Below are 23,834 nucleotides of genomic sequence, written 5' to 3'. Positions count from 1 at the left end.
GCAGACCGCTTGCCCACACCGTCCGCCACCGACCAACCGCAGGAGATGAGAACTAAGTGGCTTGCAAATAGGAGGAAAAGAACTTTTTCCTCTGATTCCCAGGGCAAGAGCCCAAACTCAGCATTGTCTTTGGGCTAAGAGATACTGCACAGGGGGTTGCACCTGGTCACAGAGGAGAGCAAAGCAGGAAGCAGGTTCAACCAGGAGCTAAGATTTTAACAGGACAGAAAGCTTCCTCGCTTTCTTTCTGAGGACTATGAAAAGTGGTGTCACCTAGACTGCTTCCTCCCATGCTCCCAACCTCCCTACAGTGTTTCTGCTTTCCATGGCTCCCCAGAGCACCTTCCTTCGCTGCAGCACCAGAACCCCTCAGAAGTAAACGCAGGGAGCAGCGCAGCACAGGTGAGACATGGCACGGCAGGAGCGACCCCAGACACTGAGGCTGGGCTCAGCCTAAGAGAGGGACTCATCACAGTGGTTAATTCTGCAGCAGTCACACTCTTCAGAGGGTAGGAGCAATTAAAGTTATTTTCGAGGAGGAACGGAGAAAAACGACTGTTTTAAGAAAAGAAGAGGAACGCTCCAGCAGCACTGGGACAACCAAAGAGGCCTCTTTTTAAGCCCCTTCCTTGCTGGTGTTCTGTAACGTCTCTTCGTCTCTTTTGTTTGCTTCGAACTGCCTTAGCTGGAAATGCTGCCCGGTCTCAACTCCGTTTGTGAACTGATTATGGTTGAGGGCTCTTTTATTCAGATCTGTAGAAACAGAGCTCATACTCAAGAACATGGCTCATGGCATTATTTCCAATGAGAAAGAAATCAAAATATAGTGCAAAGCTTTCTTCTCCCATTTCATGTCACAAATTAACACGGTTTGTATCACTCAGGGGCAACTTTGAATTTAGAACTTAGGATAAATAGTACTCAACACAACGAGTGGCCTCAACGTTTCAGAGAACTTCCACACATTTGCACAGATTTACTGAGGTGTAACTAAACTGAAATCAAGTCCTAGTTTTTAAGGGTTAAATACATTAGAGGATAGCCACTCAATGCCTGCAGTTGTATGATGGCCCACAGCATAGCAAAAATCCATTAAAATGTACACGTACAGTTAGGACAACATTGTACATACAGACTACATATTACTGGGGACATATGCACATTTGTTCCAACTACAATATTATATTCAGTTTAAAGATTCTTTAACTAATCAATCTGTAAACGCAGTAAGTATAGAAAATGGCCGGTTGATTCGCAAAAGAACAGACCAAAGAAAACCCTGAAACTTTCCAGGGAAAATTTTTTGGTCTTGATCTGGCTTTAAATGGAAAAAGGTCCACTGACTGCCATGAAATTGTGATTATGCCCCACTCTCACAGGAAATAAAACATAAAGTAAGAAAGGCGCTTTTTTTGACTTTTTTTTTGGTCTTTCTTTCTGAGACAAAAAGAGAAGGATTGGGGGGGCTGACAACTACCAGGTTATTTCTATGTTTTGTCCTAATTTCCTGTCATAACTGATTTTAAAGCTGTAAATTATTTTCTTTCTCAAAAATAGTTACTGGTAAACATCTTGGTACCATCCATGACAACGAATTTGCCAGCAGGGAAGGAGGTGGATGGTAATTTTAGTGATTTTTGAGTGTATTCAGCAAAAATCCCGTGCTGGAATGGCTTCTGTGAGCCACCGGTCACCACTTTAGGAGCTCAGCATCACACCTCCCTTAAATTACCCCCAATTCTATTCAGATAACGCAGCAGGAATGGGTTTGGTGGTAATTAACACTATTGGTAACAGACTTGGTAAAGGTTCCAGGGGCCTGTTGGTGGAATTCATGGGAAATACTTAACCTGTTAATCACTTTGGAGTTGCGGTTTAAGTTCCTCCTAAACCCACAACCTGATTTGATTGTGCGACATTGTTTGGGGTATAAACTTAATCTAAGCATTAAAAACGCGCAATTCAAAATACTTGAGGATGGCAAGGAAGGCTAAAGGATGGTCTTGGTGGAATGATTTTCCTCTCGGGTGTTTTTTTTGATACCTTCCGGGCAGAATGGCCAGGGATTTGGGGGGTTTTGGCTGATGAAAGACTAAAATGTGCGCCCAGCCATTGGAAGAAGAGCAAACTCTGGGAAAAGGAGGGACGAGGGAACCGCTGTTGAGGAGTCAGCATGTGGTTGGTGCAAGGCCCAGGCTGCGTAGGCCCTTGCAGCTGATGTTGACCTTGTCCCAGTGGCTTGGCCAGTCCTCAACATCAGGTTTTTTGAGTCAAAGTTGGCTAGAAATGTGCCGAAATGCCCAGCGAAGCGCTGTCATGGAGCGTTGCCGGCCTCCTACATTCTACACAACATTCTGAAGAACTTGGTGCTCGGTGGTGGTAGCTTTTGCATCTGGCTGATCTTGGAGCTGAGCCGGGCCGGGCCAGGGCGCTCCGGAAGCTGAGGGGGCCGGGGGAAAACGGCGGCCGCCTGGAAATGAATGCGGGGCGGTCTGGGGGGAAAGCGTGGCTCGGCGGACGGGTGGTTGGTCGGGCCGGGCCCGCGGGGCTCCCGCGAGCACGTGGTGAGGCAGCTGGAGCACGTCAAGGTGAGTGGGCGGCCCCGAGGGGTGGTGGGGTGGGGCGGGAGGGCCCTGAGTGGGGCTGGGGGCACGGGGGGCCTGAGGGGGGGTCTTGGCGGGTGTGAGGGGGGTGGCTGGGCCCGGCTCCCCGCAGGGTGGTTTGGGGGCTGAGAAAGAGAGGGAGTTGTGTGGCTTTGGGCTGAGGAAGAGGGCTCGAGATGAAATCCGCGCCAGGCCCCTTCTCTCTGCGGGGAGGGTCCGTCCTGGCCCCGCTGCCGAGGGCAGAGGTGGGGTGGGGGTCCCCCAGCTCGTCCCAGACCGCGTCCTCCATCACGGCCTCCCTGCGCTTCGATGGGGCCCTCAGTGTCAACCTGGCGGAGTTCCAGACCAAGCTGGTGCCATACCCTCACACCCACGTCCCACTGGCTGCCTACGCCCCCGTCATCTCGGCCAAGAAGGCTTATCATGAGCAGCTGTTGGTGTCCGAGATCACCAACGCCTGCTTGGAGCCGGCCAACCAGGTGGTGAAGTGTGACCCGCGGCACGGCAAGTACATGGCGTGCTGCCCGCTATACCGCGGGGACGTGGTGCCCAAGGATGTCAAGGCCGCCATCGCCACCATCAAAAGCAAGCGTAGCATCCAGTTTGTGGACTGGTGCCCCACAGGTTTCAAGGTGGGCATCAACTACCAGCCGCCCACGGTGGTGCCCGGGGGGCACCTGGCCAAGGTGCAGCGCGCTGTGTGTGTGCTGAGCAACACCACGGGCATTGCCGAGGCCTGGGCCCTCCTGGACCACAACTTTGACGTGATGTATGCCAAGCGGGTGTTCGTGCACTGGTACGTGGGGGAGGGCATGGAGGAGGGGGAGCTCTCAGAGGCCCGGGAGGACATGGCTGCCCTGGAGAAGGATTATGAGGAGCTGGGGGTGGATTCAGTGGAAGGGGAGAGAGAGGAGGAAGGGGAGGAATACTAAATGCTGGGTTCCTTCTGTCGCTGTAGCACGTCCACAAAACGTCTGCTTCAAACACTTTGGCTTGCTTGTGTGCTGGGGGAGAGAATCCTCATCGATGTGCCCCTTGGATATTTTACTGCCGCGTTTCCCTTATTAAATGGCTCCTGGTTTTCCTCCCAGCAGATGCAGACTAAAACCGTGTCTCAACAGCGGATTTGGTTCACAGAAATATTTGTTATTTTTTGGTGGTAGAAACGGGGCGGCCGCGCCACTTCGTTTCTTCGGAATTCCACATTTTGGATAGATTTTTGGGGAGGAAAGCGCTTTCTGCTTAAAATAGAGAAATAATACAGTTTTTCTTTCAAGGTCTGGTTCTCCCAGTTGAACTAAAGTGGTTTTTTTCGACCGTTTAGTTTTCAGAGTCCACCCGGGTGGGGTTGGGCTGGTAAAACGCGGTGCCTCTGTCGCAAAGAACTCTAATTCTTTTGCCGCCCGCAGCTGTTTCAAGCTATTTTTCATCTGATTTACAGGCCCTTTGCAGCACAAAGAAGAGGCACTGCGTCATGCCCAAGGAAAATCCAAAGCCAGGGAGTCAAGAAGAGGAGCGCAACAGCGACGGCAGCTCCTCCATGGATCCCGGTCCTTTCTGGTGCTGGGACGGCAGTGCCGGAGACCCGGGTTTTTTCCCCTGCGGCGAGTGTGGAAGGTCAGCTCTTCATTTTTCTTCTAAATCCCGGCTGTTTTGAGGCTCGAAAACGACCCGGGGGGGGCAGAGGGGGAGGGCCGCTTGAGGATTCCCCTTGCCCTGGGGCCGCTTGGCGGTTTTATTTGGCTTTCAACCCCAAAAAATCAGTGTTTTCAGAGTTGGGGAGGCCCTCCACCGAGCCCTGAGGTTCAGACCGGCCCCTCCTTGCGCAAGAATCACAGCGTTTCTCCATTTTGACCAAAAAACCCTTGAGCTTCGTAGGGATTTGCAGCCTGAGGCTTCCCCACTCCACTCACTCAAGCCAAGCAAAATGCCTCGAGTTTCAATTCAACCTCGTTTTAAGCGATCGCACAATTAATTCTACTATTTTAGTCCCCCACGATCTGCCTTGTAGAACCACCAACGTCCAAAATTCTGTCAAACTATGCAGCAAAGCATAAGAATTCCCAAAAGTAGGAATAACGAAGCTTGGTCTAACAAATTTAAAAAAAAAAAAAAAAAAGACTTCAAAATCCCTGTCTTTTCTAACTTTCAGGGTGTTTGAGAAGATCCAGGGGCGAAACGCCCACATAAAACTCCATCGCCCACAAGATGTTTAAAAGGTCCCCGGGAGCGTTTTTAAAGGGTGGCGAAGCCACAAACCCCCCGCATTCCGCTGACCTCCTCCCGTAACACCCGGGAACTGACACCAAACCAACCACGAGGCCAGTTTTTACCGTTTCTCTTAAAAAACCCCACCTTTTTCTCCGCATCTGGGCAGCGGCTGGGCTTTGAGGATTCGAGAACACGCTGTCGCCCCCGCTCTAAAAAGAGAGGGAATAGGGGAAATCGCCCCAAAACGTTCATCATATCTAACAACGTTTTTCCCTGATGGTCGTGTGCAGCGTTTAAGATGTGGACTGCAGCACCCTTTTGATAGAGATAAGGTTAGTTTTCACGTGTGGTTTTTTGTTTACTTATTAAATTTGGTTCATCAGTTTTAAAGTTCTTGCCCCGCTCTAGCTCTTTGCGCGATAATTCAATGATTTAAAACTCGTTCCGCTGGTTCCGGGGCAGCAGAATTGGGGTGGTTAAAGCTGTTGGGTGGCCATGAGGTGTCTCAATCATATGTAAAGCACCTGTTGCGTGTTTATTTTATTATTTGGTGCTTATTTGCATAAATTAACGTGGCAGTTGGGAGGGAGCATGGAGGGTTCGAGTAGTTGAAGGAAGGAAATGGGAAGAAAGGTGTCTTGTCTCTACCAACAGTATAAAAAAGGGTGATTTTTTTTGTTTCTGGGCCACCAGATTCATGAATGAATTTGTTTAAGTTTTGTAGAATATTCACGTCCAGTAGAAAAAAAAAAATCTATAGTTTGGTTCCATTTTTCTCTTGAAAGGCCCAATGCTCAGGTCTGGGCCTCCACAAACTCCTTTCCCCAAAGCAGAAGGTGGGTGGGAACGTTCTCCTTTGGCTTCTCAAGGCTTGGATTTTTAAAAATAGACCTCAGAGTAACGTTTTTCTCTAGCCCTTAACGATTCCAAAGGGAAACCGGCTGCCTCCCGAAATCGAAGACGGGCCTCCCAGTGAGGCCGGAGTCAGCGGCAGCCCTGCCAGCTGGGAGGACTGGGAGTTTTTAACCAAAAAAACCTGGGGGCTGTTTCCTTTTCAAAAAAGAAAAGGAGGTGGGAAGTTGCAGTGCTGAGTGATTTTCTAATTCCATAGAAAGGGATGAGTTTTGAGCAGTTTGGCTCCGGAGGCAGGGTGAGAGAGCGAGTGCCAGGAGGCAGCAGCGTGTTCACGCCTCCTCGCTGCCAAAGAGATGCCGAAACCGCAGGAATTTGGCAAAATAGTTGGCGTCCGAAGTCCCCGCCACGGGTCTGGATTTAAACCCCCGCTGACCCCTGGAATGGCTGGGCATGGAGATTCCTGCTCCGCGCCTCATTGCTGTTCCTGATTGATTCTAAAATATGCAAGTTTTGGTGCAAGAAGAGCGTTTGGTCCAGGTTCTCCGGCGCCAGGACGGCTCGCCGATGCTCCAGGCCGCTCTGGCTGGTGGCGAAGGCCTGCTTGGGCGAGACTGCGGTGGCTGGGATGGGCAGGTCCTGCCGGCTCAGCCGCCCCCGCCATTCCCCCTCCGCCCACCTCTTCTCTCCCCGGCTCTCCATCCCCCGGCCCCCACGGGGGAGGAGCAGGCGAGGGGGGCATGTGGGGGTTACGCGGAGTTCCCCCAAAAGAGGCGGCTCACGGCCCCAAAATGTCTGGAAGTTGGGCAGGGGGTGTGGTGGTTAAAAAACCGTTCAAACCTGCACAAAACACGGGATGCTGGGATCCAGGCCCTCAACGTGCCGCATTCATCCCTGCAGTGTTTGTTCTTCTTTTTGGAGATGTACTGAGTATTTTGGGGTTGAGTAAGTGAGTATTTATTTTAGAAATGAGAAAGCCCGCAGGGTGAGACTATGGAGTAGAGAAATTTCAGACAATATATTAACAGCAAGAACTTTTAAAATTATTCCTGTGTCTTTTTTTCTGCTTTTTTCTAGCAACATGTTTTGAAATGTGATAGGCTTGTTTTACCGTCAGAAGACTTACAAAATTGAAACAAATGCATTCACCACCTCTGTCAAAACCTTAACTGCTTCTCTCTGTTCATGTGTCATATGCCATCAATTAACCTCAGGTGCTTGAGCTAATTAGAAGAAGGTAGCATTATTCTTTCTTTAGATGCATTGAAATACACACAAAGAATGCGAAAAGGTTCACGTCAAGCAGACTGTTAAAAGTGGTGGTTGTTGTTGTTGTAGTTTTACATTTGGGCTACGTCGCCTACTAACCGCTAAAGGAACGTTCAAAACTTCACGTCATGAAAATTGTCCATAGTGACTCAGAGCAGTAGTTCAGATTGCCAGTGAATGTTGCTGTGATGATCGTATTCTCAGCTGTGTGTTACCTAAAGCCAGACCTTATCTGCAGTAGTGACAATTGGGAAAAAACTCTTTTCTTTTTTTTTCCCCCTGCGTAGGGAACACCAATTGAAGGAAGTAACCTCAGAGTGCCAGGATATGTGTCAGGGAAGGGATTCCACTCTGGAGAGGGCAGCGGCATCCTGTCAAGTTAAACTCTTTTTGCGTATTGCACAGAAACCTTCTGTCAGTTCAGCGTCCCTCTGAAGAAGGTCTTCTATGCATTAAAATGTCCCGGGCTTGTTGGGACATTGGCAGCTCGCGAGAAGAGCAGTGGAGACTGTTCTTCTAACTTCAAGATCTCCATGAGGTTTCCCGTTGCTATGGATATTTTGCTGCCCTGAGAAGCTTGTTTCCCTCCTACCCTCCCTCCCTCCCTCCGTCCCTCCCTCTTCAGGTCGTCAGCAAGGTTTCTGCATGATGTGCATAATGGCGGGGCACGTGAAGCGGGTCCTGCCTTCCTCAGCCAGTGCCATCCAGCCTCGGTCTGTGGTCAGTGTCCCCAGACGTAAGGCATTTCAGGTGCAGAGAGAGGGTGTGGATGGAGGCTGAGGGCGTGGGATCTGCGGCCAAAGCAGCTTCCCCTGCTTCCCGCTCTCCCTCGGCACCGGCTGCGCTGCAGGTGCGCGGCTGCAGCAAGATTTGTGTTGGAAGAAGGCACCAGCAACATGGCCCGGGGACTGTGGGGGCCCGTGGCCGTGCACTCCAGCAGGCTGGTGCCACCTGCAGTGGGGACAGGGAGAGGCAGCAGGAGAAGGGGCAGAAAGCAGCACGCAGAGATTGTGTTGTGGAAATGGGTTATTTTCCTCTCTGGGGAAGGGAGGGTTGCTGGAGCTCCGCTAGTGGTGCTGATGGCGTGGCCTCTTGCAGGGCTGGGGAGAGTCCGGAGGGCTGAGGGCCTTCCTCTTTTGGGGGCGCCGGGGCCCCCCGGGCAAGTGGTTCCTGCTCCAGCTGGGAGTGGAGGGGCTGCGGCTGCCGCCCTGGGCAGAGGGACCTGCCACCGTCGCCTCCCCTGGCTCCTCCTGACGGTGCCCCTGCTCTGCAGGGATGGGGGCAGATGGGGGGCAGCCGGGAGCCCTGTGCAGAGTGGCTTGTGATATGCTGGGGTGCTCCTCCACACCGGAGTCCGCAGGGCTGCTGGAGGAGGCCAGCTGTGGGGCAGGAGTCTCCTCTGGGGAGCTGCTGGAGCTGGTGGGGCTGGGGCTGGTGGGGCTGGGGCTGTCCGCATGGCCGTTGTCCTCCTCCTCCCCAGCAGCAAGGGTGCGCAGCATCCTTCGGGCCTCCTTGCTGCACTGCTGCACGATGACATCGATGAGGCCATGGACCAGTGGCGCCGCATGTTCCTGCAGGCCAGCCTGAATCTGCTGGACCATGGCCTCCTCCTCCAGCCCGCAAAAGCACAGGGCCTGCAGGATCTGGCTTTCTGCTCCTGTTGCCAGCCACCACTGTTCCCGAAATACTGCCTCCAGCTCCCGGCGCAGACAGGGCAGCACGGGGTCAAGGAGATGCTTATTTCTCTGGGAAGGAGGCAGGAGGCCACCCACTGTAGCCCTGGGCAAAGTATGGGCGAAGTATGGGCGATGATCCAAGCACTCGGGATACTTCACAACCTGCAGAGAGACCAAGAGGGCTGAGAAACGATCCCCGGATTTTCCCTAAAGCAACATGTATGGCTTGGGCGGCAGGAAACTGTTCTCGGCCAAAGCAGCTCCATCACAGCAGAGTACATGCTTGTCTTCCCACGGGAACTCTCCTCTCTCCAGGAGGGAACACACAAAATTCAACAGGAAAAGCTTGAGAAAGAGTGCACTGCTTTCCAGGAAGAGAAAGTGCGCTCCAAGTACGCACCTTTCTGATCTTCCTGCAGGTGAAACGTCCAAACCTTTTCCGGCACAGTGTGAGAACCTTGGGCACACGATGGAATGTGAACCTCTTGGAGGCGGCAACCATCTCGTAACACCTTGAAAACAAGCACAGAGACACATGCCGGAAGGCGCCCGTGAAACGCACCCTTTTTTCCCCCCAGAAAGCCAGACAACCTTTCACGTCTCACACATCCTTACGCTATTTTAAGATTATTCAGTACCACCATACCATATTTTAAAAAAGGTGTGTCTCATTATTGTGCTTGCAACCTACGGGAACAGCTAACTCATGCTCCATCGCATGCAAAACCTTAAGACAGGATCTAGTATTAACATGTCCTTAGTGATCGTCTTACTGGCTGCATTTAAAGCAGTTTGTGCCATCCAGCTGCTCAGGTCTCACAAAGTCCTCCGGAGCTGCGGTGACAGATGCGGCTGCCTGGAGGAGGGAGAAAGGAGAGCACTGAGCTGCGGGAAACGCCCTCGCCCAAAGGCTTACGCAGAATCTCCGGTAGCTGACGCTGAGGAGACCCACCGTGAACCCGCAAGCAGCATCCAGAAGGAGGCAGAAAGAGGGCAGTACTATGCTGAGCGTTTCCCTCCATTCCCAGGGATTCGCGGGGCCATCCAGAGCTACCTCCCGGTGGCACCGCTCAGTCCAGCTATCTATGGGGAGCAGGGTCACCCGTGGTGAAAACATTCTGCATTCTAGGACTTTTGACCAATGAGGTACTTTTTCACCTGCTTGTTGGACTGCTTCTATGAACTGCTTCTCTTTGTTCCGTTCCCGCACCTTGTGCGGCACAGGGTCACGTGGCTGACAGGGCACCCGGCAGTCACGTTGCCTTCTGCCTGGCCAGCCTGCAGATGCCGCCTGTGCACCTGCCCACCTTCGCTGGCTGGGCTGGCTTTTGCGGAGCAGCTGCTGTCCTCTGGAGAGCCCTCCGTGCCCAGCGCCACGTCCTGCAGAGAGAGCTGTGAAAAGGTCCTGCCCTTTCCTCCTGCTCTGAAAGGAGCAGAACAGTGAGGAAACCCCAGAAGCTCTGTGAGGGGACAGCTAAGGACGTCCCAAAGGTTATCCTAGAGCGCTGCAAGGGCAGAAGGGCCAAAGGTGGACAGATGGGATGGACCTAGGTGGGCTGCTTTGAGAGGGCGCAGCGTCACGGCTCTGAAGGAAGCTGCAATGTGGGAGGGATGGTGACAGTGCTGGTAGAGGCTGCCCAGAGAGGTGGTGGAGTCTCCTTCTCTGGAGATCTTCCAAACCCGCCTGGACACAATGCTGTGCAACCTCCTGCAGGTGAACCTACGTTTTGTCAGGGAGGTTGGACTAGAGATGATCTCTAGCGGCCCCTTCCAACCCCTACCATTCTGTGATAGCGTGGGTCAGCTTCAGCAAAACGCTTTGCATGCTCTCCCTCAATACTCTTTTAGCCAAGGTAGGGTATTACAGCCTGGATGGGCAGAGAAAGAGATGGGTAAAACAGCAGTTGCATGATCAGGCTGAGGGAGCAGTGGCGAAGGGCTCATCCCCTACCTTGAGGCCACTGGGACATACTGGGGCGTTGGGGGGCTGCAGAGGGGACTCTGCTGGGCTCTGTGCAGTTTAACACCTGCACGCGTGACCCGGAGGAGGCAACTCTGCAACTCTCCCGGCATTTGTCGATGGCACTAAATGGGGAGGACCGTTCCTATGTCTTAGGGATGCCACTGAGGGGAAACCTGACAGGTGGGGTGACTGTCCTGTCAGGAGCTTCATGAGGTACAAGAAGGACAAAGGCCAGACGCTGCAGCTGGCCCAGCCTGGCAGCCTGCAGTCGCAGGGCCTGTGGACTTCCTGGCTGGGGAGTAGCTCTGCAGAGAAGGCCCTGGTGGTGCTGGGGGACAGAAGGCAAACCATGGTCCCACCATGCAAAGTGGTAGCAAAGTCGGCCAGCGGTGTCCTGGAGCACAGGAAGAGGAGCCTTGCCAAAAGAGTGAGGCGCACAATTGTCTCCCCCGGCTCAGCACTCGTTAGACCACTGTCACATCCCACTCCCAGTAAAGAGGGGGGTAAGTGACTTCAGATTCGTAAATTCTCAACGGTGCGGACTAAGGTGAGATAGATCTCAAGGTCCATATAGAAACATTTATTAGCTTACCAAAATGGTTAGTATAGGTCTTCACAAGTCCACGATAATTGGTTAGGTATACAACAAATTATGGCAAGTGGTGAGGTGTGCATTGTGTTACTTAACAACAGGTATAGGACAACTTATGGTAAAGGGTACTTAAGGTCCTCTGCTTCCTCCTCCAGGGACACCCACATCTTCCCCACATGGCTCCAAGTGCCCGCTTGTTCACTCGTGCCCCCAAAATCAGGTTCCTTTCCGTAGCGGCCATGGAAAAGGTCCCTCAGGTGGCCCCCCGCTTCCAGGACCAGGCTGGGCTGATCTCAGAGCCATGGCCACCTGTAAAACCCTTCTTCCCCATTCCAGCTGTGAGCAATTAAAAAAGTCGACGCTCTTCTGACACGTCTCTCCTATGTTTTTATTCAACTCTTTCCTAATGATTCCAAAGAGGGTCTCCCCAGCCCGGGGAGCATTTCTTCAGTGCCGGGGTGGTGTTGAGCTGGTCCCCTCGGCCATTGGTTGGGCCAAACTCAGAGGTATTTGGGGTATTCCAGCACTGTCCAGGATTCCTCAGGACTCCACCTCACTTTTTTTTTCTTTTATGGTCTCAGTGGTGGCTGTCCGAGCCCCTCGGTGGGCTCCTCGCCCAGGCTGGCCTCAGAGCTTGCTGAGACGGGTGTTACGAAGGTCGAGGCTTCGCTTCCTGGCTTGGCCTTCACCTTCTTCATCACTGCGCGTTCCGCAAAGATTTTCACCACTGTTTCTCCTCCTGCTCCTTCTCCTCCTGCTCCTTCTTTTTCTGCTTGTCCTCCTTCTTCTCCTCCTTGTCTTCCTCTTCCTTGTCCTCCTCCAGAGCTCAGGGTTTTCGCTGCCTGCTCTGGGTTCTTCTTTGCTGCTCTGCCTTTGGACACGCGTTTGCCCTTTTGTTGGCCAGTCACAGCCTGCTCTTTGGCAGAGTCGTCCCCTGTCATCACCGACTGCTGCCTGGAAGGACACAAGGAGAGAGGTCTACCTGAGCACACGATGGCTTTGGGGTCGCATCCTGCTTCTCCCGTCATGAGCCACGTGTCTCTTGGCACAGCCACCGGCAGCTCAGGTGAGGAAACCCTCTGAGCTGGCACCCTCGGCTGACACACGGCTGCCCCCATGTGCCCAGGCCACGCTGGGGTTCTCCTGAAGGTCTGCAGAAGACCCATCCCAGTGAAATTGGGGGTCCCAGCAGCCCCCATCCCACCCCTCTGGGCGCTGCCCTCACCGCTGTTGGGGCCCGGGGACTGTGTGGGTCCCATGGCCGTGCCCCCCAGCAAACAACAAGCTCTCTCTAAGGATGCTCTGATTCTGGACGCTGTCAAGGAGCTCAGGCTAGGAAAAGATTTGGAAAAGCCGCATTTATAAAGAGCTCTTCCAGCGTCAGAACCTACGTCTAAACAGAGAGCCAGTCTAATTAGCTGTTCTGTATCCTCAGTGCCAACATCTCAGCGTAAAGAGATGTGCCTCTGTTTAGCAGCTATTCTGTAGAAGTGTAAACAGCCCATTTGTGTTCTCTGAGAGATCTGGCTGTGAATAGATACAGAAGGGGCAACGCCTGTGCCGTAGGCGGTTCCTAAAAGGCAAAGAAAGCCTGTTTCTCTCTCTACGGATCCTATGATTTTTTTCTTAGGTGAAGGAGTTCAGGCTGGGAAAAGACTGTGGAAAGATTTCTTTAGAAACCGCTATTCAGGCCTCAAAATCCCCGTCTCTCCAGACAGCGCGTGGAAGGCGCCCGCCTGCCGTACGGCTGCACTGCGCATGCGCAGACACCCCCCACCCCCCGGAACTCGCTCCCATTGCTGGGATCGCCACGGCGCCCTCCCATTGGTCGGGTCCCTGCGCGCCCTCCAATTGGTCGGATCGTCTCAGCGGGGGTGGGGCACAGCGGGGATTGACGGCAGCGACGGACCAGTGGAGCGGGGCTGCCCAAGGAGGAAGGGGCGGGCGGTGGGGCGGCGGCGGCCAATGGGTGCCCGTCGTGGCCGGGCCGGGGCGCTCCGGAAGCTGAGGGGGCCGGGGGAGAACGGCGGCCGCCTGGAAATGAATGCGGGGCGGTCTGGGGGGAAAGCGTGGCTCGGCGGACGGGTGGTGGGTCGGGCCGGGCCCGCGGGGCTCCCGCGAGCACGTGGTGAGGCAGCTGGAGCGCGTCAAGGTGAGTGGGCGGCCCCGAGGGGTGGGGTGGGGTGGGGTGGGGCGGGAGGGCCCTGAGTGGGGCTGGGGGCACGGGGGGCCTGAGGGGGGGCCTTGGCGGGTGTGAGGGGGGTGGCTGGGCCCGGCTCCCCGCAGGGTGCCTATGTCCTGGGGGGTTTGGGGTGCTGTGGGGTGGCTGCGCTCCCTCAGTGTTGGCCAGGGGGGCTGCAGAGGGGCTGAGGCAGCAGAGGGGGGAGCTGGTTTGGGGCCTGCCAGGGAGAGCGGGACTCCTGCTGGCGGGGCTGGCAAAGGGGCTGGCGGGGCTGGTTTGGGGGCTGAGAAAGAGAGGGAGTTGTGTGGCTTTGGGCTGAGGAAGAGGGCTCGAGATGAAATCCGCGCCAGGCCCCTTCTCTCTGCGGGGAGGGTCCGTCCTGGCCCCGCTGCCGAGGGCAGAGGTGGGGTGGGGGTCCCCCAGCTCGTCCCAGACCGCGTCCTCCATCACGGCCTTCCTGCGCTTCGATGGGGCCCTCAGTGTCAACCTGGCGGAGTTCCAGACCAAGCTGGTGCCATACCCTCACACCCACGTCCCATGGGCTGCCTACGCCCCCGTCATCTCGGCCAAGAAGGCTTATCATGAGCAGCTGTTGGTGGCCGAGATCACCAACGCCTGCTTGGAGCCGGCCAACCAGGTGGTGAAGTGTGACCCGCGGCACGGCAAGTACATGGCGTGCTGCCCGCTGTACCGCGGGGACGTGGTGCCCAAGGATGTCAAGGCCGCCATCGCCACCATCAAAAGCAAGCGTAGCATCCAGTTTGTGGACTGGTGCCCCACAGGTTTCAAGGTGGGCATCAACTACCAGCCGCCCACGGTGGTGCCCGGGGGGCACCTGGCCAAGGTGCAGCGCGCTGTGTGTGTGCTGAGCAACACCACGGGCATTGCCGAGGCCTGGGCCCTCCTGGACCACAACTTTGACGTGATGTATGCCAAGCGGGTGTTCGTGCACTGGTACGTGGGGGAGGGCATGGAGGAGGGGGAGCTCTCAGAGGCCCGGGAGGACATGGCTGCCCTGGAGAAGGATTATGAGGAGCTGGGGGTGGATTCAGTGGAAGGGGAGAGAGAGGAGGAAGGGGAGGAATACTAAATGCTGGGTTCCTTCTGTCGCTGTAGCACGTCCACAAAACGTCTGCTTCAAACACTTTGGCTTGCTTGTGTGCTGGGGGAGAGAATCCTCGTCAATTTGCCCCTTGGATATTTTACTGCCGCGTTTCCCTTATTAAATGGCTCCTGGTTTTCCTCCCAGCAGATGCAGACTAAAACCGTGTCTCAACAGCGGATTTGGTTCACAGAAATATTTGTTATTTTTTGGTGGTAGAAATGGGGCGGCCGCGCCGCTTCGTTTCTTCGGAATTCCACATTTTGGATAGATTTTTGGGGAGGAAAGCGCTTTCTGCTTAAAATAGAGAAATAATACAGTTTTTCTTTCAAGGTCTGGTTCTCCCAGTCGGACTAAAGTGGTTTTTTTCGACCGTTTAGTTTTCAGAGTCCACCCGGGTGGGGTTGGGCTGGTAAAACGCGGTACCTCTGTCGCAAAAAACTCTAATTCTTTTGCCGCCCGCAGCTGTTTCAAGCTATTTTTCATCTGATTTACAGGCCCTTTGCAGCACAAAGAAGAGGCACCGCGTCATGCCCAAGGAAAATCCAAAGCCAGGGAGTCAAGAAGAGGAGCGCAACAGCGACGGCAGCTCCTCCATGGATCCCGGTCCTTTCTGGTGCTGGGACGGCAGCGCCGGAGACCCGGGTTTTTTCCCCTGCGGCGAGTGTGGAAGGTCAGCTCTTCATTTTTCTTCTAAATCCCGGCTGTTTTGAGGCTCGAAAACGACCCGGGGGGGGCAGAGGGGGAGGGCCGCTTGAGGATTCCCCTTGCCCTGGGGCCGCTTGGCGGTTTTATTTGGCTTTCAACCCCAAAAAATCAGTGTTTTCAGAGTCGGGGAGGCCCTCCACCGAGCCCTGAGGTTCAGACCGGCCCCTCGCGCAAGAATCACAGCGTTTCTCCATTTTGACCAAAAAACCCTCGAGCTTCGTAGGGATTTGCAGCCTGAGGCTTCCCCACTCCACTCATTCACGCCAAACAAAATGCCTCGAGTTTCAATTCAACCTCGTTTTAAGCGATCGCACAATTAATTCTACTATTTTAGTCCCCCACGATCTGCCTTGTAGAACCACCAACGTCCAAAATTCTGTCAAACTATGCAGCAAAGCATAAGAATTCCCAAAAGTAGGAATAACGAAGCTTGGTCTAACAAATTTAAAAAAAAAAAAAAAAAAGACTTCAAAATCCCTGTCTTTTCTAACTTTCAGGGTGTTTGAGAAGATCCAGGGGCGAAACGCCCACATAAAACTCCATCGCCCACAAGATGTTTAAAAGGTCCCCGGGAGCGTTTTTAAAGGGTGGCGAAGCCACAAACCCCCCGCATTCCGCTGACCTCCTCCCGTAACACCCGGGAACTGACACCAAACCAACCACGAGGCCAGTTTTTACCGTTTCTCTTAAAAAACCCCACCTTTTTCTCCGCATCTGGGCAGCGGCTGGGCTTTGAGGATTCGAGAACACGCTGTCGCCCCCGCTCTAAAAAGAGAGGGAATAGGGGAAATCGCCCCAAAACGTTCATCATATCTAACAACGTTTTTCCCTGATGGTCGTGTGCAGCGTTTAAGATGTGGACTGCAGCACCCTTTTGATAGAGATAAGGTTAGTTTTCACGTGTGGTTTTTTGTTTACTTATTAAATTTGGTTCATCAGTTTTAAAGTTCTTGCCCCGCTCTAGCTCTTTGCGCGATAATTCAATGATTTAAAACTCGTTCCGCTGGTTCCGGGGCAGCAGAATTGGGGTGGTTAAAGCTGTTGGGTGGCCATGAGGTGTCTCAATCATATGTAAAGCACCTGTTGCATGTTTATTTTATTATTTGGTGCTTATTTGCATAAATTAACGTGGCAGTTGGGAGGGAGCATGGAGGGTTCGATTAGTTGAAGGAAGGAAATGGGAAGAAAGGTGTCTTGTCTCTACCAACAGTATAAAAAAGGGTGATTTTTTTTGTTTCTGGGCCACCAGATTCATGAATGAATTTGTTTAAGTTTTGTAGAATATTCACGTCCAGTAGAAAAAAAAAAATCTATAGTTTGGTTCCATTTTTCTCTTGAAAGGCCCAATGCTCAGGTCTGGGCCTCCACAAACTCCTTTCCCCAAAGCAGAAGGTGGGTGGGAACGTTCTCCTTTGGCTTCTCAAGGCTTGGATTTTTAAAAATAGACCTCAGAGTAACGTTTTTCTCTAGCCCTTAACGATTCCAAAGGGAAACCGGCTGCCTCCCGAAATCGAAGACGGGCCTCCCAGTGAGGCCGGAGTCAGCGGCAGCCCTGCCAGCTGGGAGGACTGGGAGTTTTTAACCAAAAAAACCTGGGGGCTGTTTCCTTTTCAAAAAAGAAAAGGAGGTGGGAAGTTGCAGTGCTGAGTGATTTTCTAATTCCATAGAAAGGGATGAGTTTTGAGCAGTTTGGCTCCGGAGGCAGGGTGAGAGAGCGAGTGCCAGGAGGCAGCAGCGTGTTCACGCCTCCTCGCTGCCAAAGAGATGCCGAAACCGCAGGAATTTGGCAAAATAGTTGGCGTCCGAAGTCCCCGCCACGGGTCTGGATTTAAACCCCCGCTGACCCCTGGAATGGCTGGGCATGGAGATTCCTGCTCCGCGCCTCATTGCTGTTCCTGATTGATTCTAAAATATGCAAGTTTTGGTGCAAGAAGAGCGTTTGGTCCAGGTTCTCCGGCGCCAGGACGGCTCGCCGATGCTCCAGGCCGCTCTGGCTGGTGGCGAAGGCCTGCTTGGGCGAGACTGCGGTGGCTGGGATGGGCAGGTCCTGCCGGCTCAGCCGCCCCCGCCATTCCCCCTCCGCCCACCTCTTCTCTCCCCGGCTCTCCATCCCCCGGCCCCCACGGGGGAGGAGCAGGCGAGGGGGGCATGTGGGGGTTACGCGGAGTTCCCCCAAAAGAGGCGGCTCACGGCCCCAAAATGTCTGGAAGTTGGGCAGGGGGTGTGGTGGTTAAAAAACCGTTCAAACCTGCACAAAACACGGGATGCTGGGATCCAGGCCCTCAACGTGCCGCATTCATCCCTGCAGTGTTTGTTCTTCTTTTTGGAGATGTACTGAGTATTTTGGGGTTGAGTAAGTGAGTATTTATTTTAGAAATGAGAAAGCCCGCAGGGTGAGACTATGGAGTAGAGAAATTTCAGACAATATATTAACAGCAAGAACTTTTAAAATTATTCCTGTGTCTTTTTTTCTGCTTTTTTCTAGCAACATGTTTTGAAATGTGATAGGCTTGTTTTACCGTCAGAAGACTTACAAAATTGAAACAAATGCATTCACCACCTCTGTCAAAACCTTAACTGCTTCTCTCTGTTCATGTGTCATATGCCATCAATTAACCTCAGGTGCTTGAGCTAATTAGAAGAAGGTAGCATTATTCTTTCTTTAGATGCATTGAAATACACACAAAGAATGCGAAAAGGTTCACGTCAAGCAGACTGTTAAAAGTGGTGGTTGTTGTTGTTGTAGTTTTACATTTGGGCTACGTCGCCTACTAACCGCTAAAGGAACGTTCAAAACTTCACGTCATGAAAATTGTCCATAGTGACTCAGAGCAGTAGTTCAGATTGCCAGTGAATGTTGCTGTGATGATCGTATTCTCAGCTGTGTGTTACCTAAAGCCAGACCTTATCTGCAGTAGTGACAATTGGGAAAAAACTCTTTTCTTTTTTTTTCCCCCTGCGTAGGGAACACCAATTGAAGGAAGTAACCTCAGAGTGCCAGGATATGTGTCAGGGAAGGGATTCCACTCTGGAGAGGGCAGCGGCATCCTGTCAAGTTAAACTCTTTTTGCGTATTGCACAGAAACCTTCTGTCAGTTCAGCGTCCCTCTGAAGAAGGTCTTCTATGCATTAAAATGTCCCGGGCTTGTTGGGACATTGGCAGCTCGCGAGAAGAGCAGTGGAGACTGTTCTTCTAACTTCAAGATCTCCATGAGGTTTCCCGTTGCTATGGATATTTTGCTGCCCTGAGAAGCTTGTTTCCCTCCTACCCTCCCTCCCTCCCTCCGTCCCTCCCTCTTCAGGTCGTCAGCAAGGTTTCTGCATGATGTGCATAATGGCGGGGCACGTGAAGCGGGTCCTGCCTTCCTCAGCCAGTGCCATCCAGCCTCGGTCTGTGGTCAGTGTCCCCAGACGTAAGGCATTTCAGGTGCAGAGAGAGGGTGTGGATGGAGGCTGAGGGCGTGGGATCTGCGGCCAAAGCAGCTTCCCCTGCTTCCCGCTCTCCCTCGGCACCGGCTGCGCTGCAGGTGCGCGGCTGCAGCAAGATTTGTGTTGGAAGAAGGCACCAGCAACATGGCCCGGGGACTGTGGGGGCCCGTGGCCGTGCACTCCAGCAGGCTGGTGCCACCTGCAGTGGGGACAGGGAGAGGCAGCAGGAGAAGGGGCAGAAAGCAGCACGCAGAGATTGTGTTGTGGAAATGGGTTATTTTCCTCTCTGGGGAAGGGAGGGTTGCTGGAGCTCCGCTAGTGGTGCTGATGGCGTGGCCTCTTGCAGGGCTGGGGAGAGTCCGGAGGGCTGAGGGCCTTCCTCTTTTGGGGGCGCCGGGGCCCCCCGGGCAAGTGGTTCCTGCTCCAGCTGGGAGTGGAGGGGCTGCGGCTGCCGCCCTGGGCAGAGGGACCTGCCACCGTCGCCTCCCCTGGCTCCTCCTGACGGTGCCCCTGCTCTGCAGGGATGGGGGCAGATGGGGGGCAGCCGGGAGCCCTGTGCAGAGTGGCTTGTGATATGCTGGGGTGCTCCTCCACACCGGAGTCCGCAGGGCTGCTGGAGGAGGCCAGCTGTGGGGCAGGAGTCTCCTCTGGGGAGCTGCTGGAGCTGGTGGGGCTGGGGCTGGTGGGGCTGGGGCTGTCCGCATGGCCGTTGTCCTCCTCCTCCCCAGCAGCAAGGGTGCGCAGCATCCTTCGGGCCTCCTTGCTGCACTGCTGCACGATGACATCGATGAGGCCATGGACCAGTGGCGCCGCATGTTCCTGCAGGCCAGCCTGAATCTGCTGGACCATGGCCTCCTCCTCCAGCCCGCAGAAGCACAGGGCCTGCAGGATCTGGCTTTCTGCTCCTGTTGCCAGCCACCACTGTTCCCGAAATACTGCCTCCAGCTCCCGGCGCAGACAGGGCAGCACGGGGTCAAGGAGATGCTTATTTCTCTGGGAAGGAGGCAGGAGGCCACCCACTGTAGCCCTGGGCAAAGTATGGGCGAAGTATGGGCGATGATCCAAGCACTCGGGATACTTCACAACCTGCAGAGAGACCAAGAGGGCTGAGAAACGATCCCCGGATTTTCCCTAAAGCAACATGTATGGCTTGGGCGGCAGGAAACTGTTCTCGGCCAAAGCAGCTCCATCACAGCAGAGTACATGCTTGTCTTCCCACGGGAACTCTCCTCTCTCCAGGAGGGAACACACAAAACTCAACAGGAAAAGCTTGAGAAAGAGTGCACTGCTTTCCAGGAAGAGAAAGCTGCGCTCCAAGTACGCACCTTTCTGATCTTCCTGCAGGTGAAACGTCCAAACCTTTTCCGGCACAGTGTGAGAACCTTGGGCACACGATGGAATGTGAACCTCTTGGAGGCGGCAACCATCTCGTAACACCTTGAAAACAAGCACAGAGACACATGCCGGAAGGCGCCCGTGAAACGCACCCTTTTTTCCCCCCAGAAAGCCAGACAACCTTTCACGTCTCACACATCCTTACGCTATTTTAAGATTATTCAGTGCCACCATACCATATTTTAAAAAAGGTGTGTCTCATTATTGTGCGTGCAACCTACGGGAACAGCTAACTCATGCTCCATCGCATGCAAAACCTTAAGACAGGATCTAGTATTAACATGTCCTTAGTGATCGTCTTACTGGCTGCATTTAAAGCAGTTTGTGCCATCCAGCTGCTCAGGTCTCACAAAGTCCTCCGGAGCTGCGGTGACAGATGCGGCTGCCTGGAGGAGGGAGAAAGGAGAGCACTGAGCTGCGGGAAACGCCCTTGCCCAAAGGCTTACGCAGAATCTCCGGTAGCTGACGCTGAGGAGACCCACCGTGAACCCGCAAGCAGCATCCAGAAGGAGGCAGAAAGAGGGCAGTACTATGCTGAGCGTTTCCCTCCATTCCCAGGGATTCGCGGGGCCATCCAGAGCTACCTCCCGGTGGCACTGCTCAGTCCAGCTATCTATGGGGAGCACGGTCACCCGTGGTGAAAACATTCTGCATTCTAGGACTTTTGACCAATGAGGTACTTTTTCACCTGCTTGTTGGACTGCTTCTATGAACTGCTTCTCTTTGTTCCGTTCCCGCACCTTGTGCGGCACAGGGTCACGTGGCTGACAGGGCACCCGGCAGTCACGTTGCCTTCTGCCTGGCCAGCCTGCAGATGCCGCCTGTGCACCTGCCCACCTTCGCTGGCTGGGCTGGCTTTTGCGGAGCAGCTGCTGTCCTCTGGAGAGCCCTCCGTGCCCAGCGCCACGTCCTGCAGAGAGAGCTGTGAAAAGGTCCTGCCCTTTCCTCCTGCTCTGAAAGGAGCAGAACAGTGAGGAAACCCCAGAAGCTCTGTGAGGGGACAGCTAAGGACGTCCCAAAGGTTATCCTAGAGCGCTGCAAGGGCAGAAGGGCCAAAGGCGGACAGATGGGATGGACCTAGGTGGGCTGCTTTGAGAGGGCGCAGCGTCACGGCTCTGAAGGAAGCTGCAATGTGGGAGGGATGGTGACAGTGCTGGTAGAGGCTGCCCAGAGAGGTGGTGGAGTCTCCTTCTCTGGAGATCTTCCAAACCCGCCTGGACACAATGCTGTGCAACCTCCTGCAGGTGAACCTACGTTTTGTCAGGGAGGTTGGACTAGAGATGATCTCTAGCGGCCCCTTCCAACCCCTACCGTTCTGTGATAGCGTGGGTCAGCTTCAGCAAAACGCTTTGCATGCTCTCCCTCAATACTCTTTTAGCCAAGGTAGGGTATTACAGCCTGGATGGGCAGAGAAAGAGATGGGTAAAACAGCAGTTGCATGATCAGGCTGAGGGAGCAGTGGCGAAGGGCTCATCCCCTACCTTGAGGCCACTGGGACATACTGGGGCGTTGGGGGGCTGCAGAGGGGACTCTGCTGGGCTCTGTGCAGTTTAACACCTGCACGCGTGACCCGGAGGAGGCAACTCTCCCGGCATTTGTCGATGGCACTAAATGGGGAGGACCATTCCTATGTCTTAGGGATGCCACTGAGGGGAAACCTGACAGGTGGGGTGACTGTCCTGTCAGGAGCTTCATGAGGTACAAGAAGGACAAAGGCCAGACGCTGCAGCTGGCCCAGCCTGGCAGCCTGCAGTCGCAGGGCCTGTGGACTTCCTGGCTGGGGAGTAGCTCTGCAGAGAAGGCCCTGGTGGTGCTGGGGGACAGAAGGCAAACCATGGTCCCACCATGCAAAGTGGTAGCAAAGTCGGCCAGCAGTGTCCTGGAGCACAGGAAGAGGAGCCTTGCCAAAAGAGTGAGGCGCACAATTGTCTCCCCCGGCTCAGCACTCGTTAGACCACTGTCACATCCCACTCCCAGTAAAGAGGGGGGTAAGTGACTTCAGATTCGTAAATTCTCAACGGTGCGGACTAAGGTGAGATAGATCTCAAGGTCCATATAGAAACGTTTATTAGCTTACCAAAATGGTTAGTATAGGTCTTAACAAGTCCACGATAATTGGTTAGGTATACAACAAATTATGGCAAGTGGTGAGGTGTGCATTGTGTTACTTAACAACAGGTATAGGACAACTTATGGTAAAGGGTACTTAAGGTCCTCTGCTTCCTCCTCCAGGGACACCCTCATCTTCCCCACATGGCTCCAAGTGCCCGCTTGTTCACTCGTGCCCCCAAAATCAGGTTCCTTTCCGTAGCGGCCATGGAAAAGGTCCCTCAGGTGGCCCCCCGCTTCCAGGACCAGGCTGGGCTGATCTCAGAGCCATGGCCAACTGTAAAACCCTTCTTCCCCATTCCAGCTGTGAGCAATTAAAAAAGTCGACGCTCTTCTGACACGTCTCTCCTATGTTTTTATTCAACTCTTCCCTAATGATTCCAAAGAGGGTCTCCCCAGCCCAGGGAGCATTTCTTCAGTGCCGGGGTGGTGTTGAGCTGGTCCCCTCGGCCATTGGTTGGGCCAAACTCAGAGGTATTTGGGGTATTCCAGCACTGTCCAGGATTCCTCAGGACTCCACCTCACTTTTTTTTTCTTTTATGGTCTCAGTGGTGGCTGTCCGAGCCCCTCGGTGGGCTCCTCGCCCAGGCTGGCCTCAGAGCTTGCTGAGACGGGTGGTACGAAGGTCGAGGCTTCGCTTCCTGGCTTGGCCTTCACCTTCTTCATCACTGCGCGTTCCGCAAAGATTTTCACCACTGTTTCTCCTCCTGCTCCTTCTCCTCCTGCTCCTTCTTTTTCTGCTTGTCCTCCTTCTTCTCCTCCTTGTCTTCCTCTTCCTTGTCCTCCTCCAGAGCTCAGGGTTTTCGCTGCCTGCTCTGGGTTCTTTGCTGCTCTGCCTTTGGACACGCGTTTGCCCTTTTGTTGGCCAGTCACAGCCTGCTCTTTGGCAGAGTCGTCCCCTGTCGTCACCGACTGCTGCCTGGAAGGACACAAGGAGAGAGGTCTACCTGAGCACACGATGGCTTTGGGGTCGCATCCTGCTTCTCCCGTCATGAGCCACGTGTCTCTTGGCACAGCCACCGGCAGCTCAGGTGAGGAAGCCCTCTGAGCTGGCACCCTCGGCTGACACACGGCTGCCCCCATGTGCCCAGGCCACGCTGGGGTTCTCCTGAAGGTCTGCACAAGACCCATCCCAGTGAAATTGGGGGTCCCAGCAGCCCCCATCCCACCGCTCTGGGCGCTGCCCTCACCGCTGTTGGGTGGTGATGAACGATGAGCGTTCGGGACTGGGGAACGGGCTCTTGCTGGCTTGGAAAACCGTAGAATCACAGAATGGTTTGGGATGGAGGAGACCTTTAAAGGTCCATCAAGCCCAACCGTCCCCTTCCCCCTTCAATGAACAGGGAGATCTTCAACCAGACCAGGATGCTCCAAGCCCCATCCAACCCGACCTTGAACCCTTCCCATCATAGACTCGTGGAATGGTTTGAGGTTGGAAGGGACCTTTGAAGGTCCATCTAGTCCAATCCCCGCCACTGGCCAGGAGACCTTCTGCTAGATGAGGTTGCTCCCAACCCCGTCCAACCTGGCCTTGAACTCTTCCAAGTGAACTCTTCCTTGAACTCTGCCCAATGTCTGTGCCTTATCAACAGCCCTCCCTGTAGCGAGGTTGGCCTGGCTGATGTCAGAGAGAGTGGAGAGAAAGCAGAGCAGAAGTGCCGGCAGCTGGGCAGGGAGAGGGTGTGGATGGAGGCTGAGGGCGTGGGATCTGCGGCCAAAGCAGCTTCCCCTGCTGCCCGCTCT

General features: G+C 54.2%; 2 protein-coding genes across 2 annotated transcripts; both read left to right on the top strand.

Moving 5' to 3' along the window:
• Positions 1–2,173: 2,173 nt before the first annotated feature.
• LOC128903965 (tubulin alpha chain) lies at positions 2,174–3,535 on the top strand. Its single transcript, XM_054187837.1, has 2 exons — positions 2,174–2,178; positions 2,869–3,535. The coding sequence occupies exons 1-2, from the start codon at positions 2,174–2,176 to the stop codon at positions 3,533–3,535; spliced, it is 672 nt and encodes a 223-aa protein (XP_054043812.1).
• A 9,596-nt stretch (positions 3,536–13,131) lies between these two features.
• On the top strand, positions 13,132–14,438 carry LOC128903964 (tubulin alpha chain-like). Its single transcript, XM_054187836.1, has 2 exons — positions 13,132–13,220; positions 13,772–14,438. The coding sequence occupies exons 1-2, from the start codon at positions 13,132–13,134 to the stop codon at positions 14,436–14,438; spliced, it is 756 nt and encodes a 251-aa protein (XP_054043811.1).
• The last annotated feature ends 9,396 nt before the right edge of the window (positions 14,439–23,834 follow it).

This window comes from Rissa tridactyla, unplaced genomic scaffold (assembly GCF_028500815.1).
Source record: "Rissa tridactyla isolate bRisTri1 unplaced genomic scaffold, bRisTri1.patW.cur.20221130 scaffold_81, whole genome shotgun sequence".
NCBI lineage: Eukaryota > Metazoa > Chordata > Aves > Charadriiformes > Laridae > Rissa > Rissa tridactyla.
The sequence above is the reverse complement of the archived record's forward strand: the minus strand, read 5'-3'. Positions and strand labels throughout refer to the sequence as shown.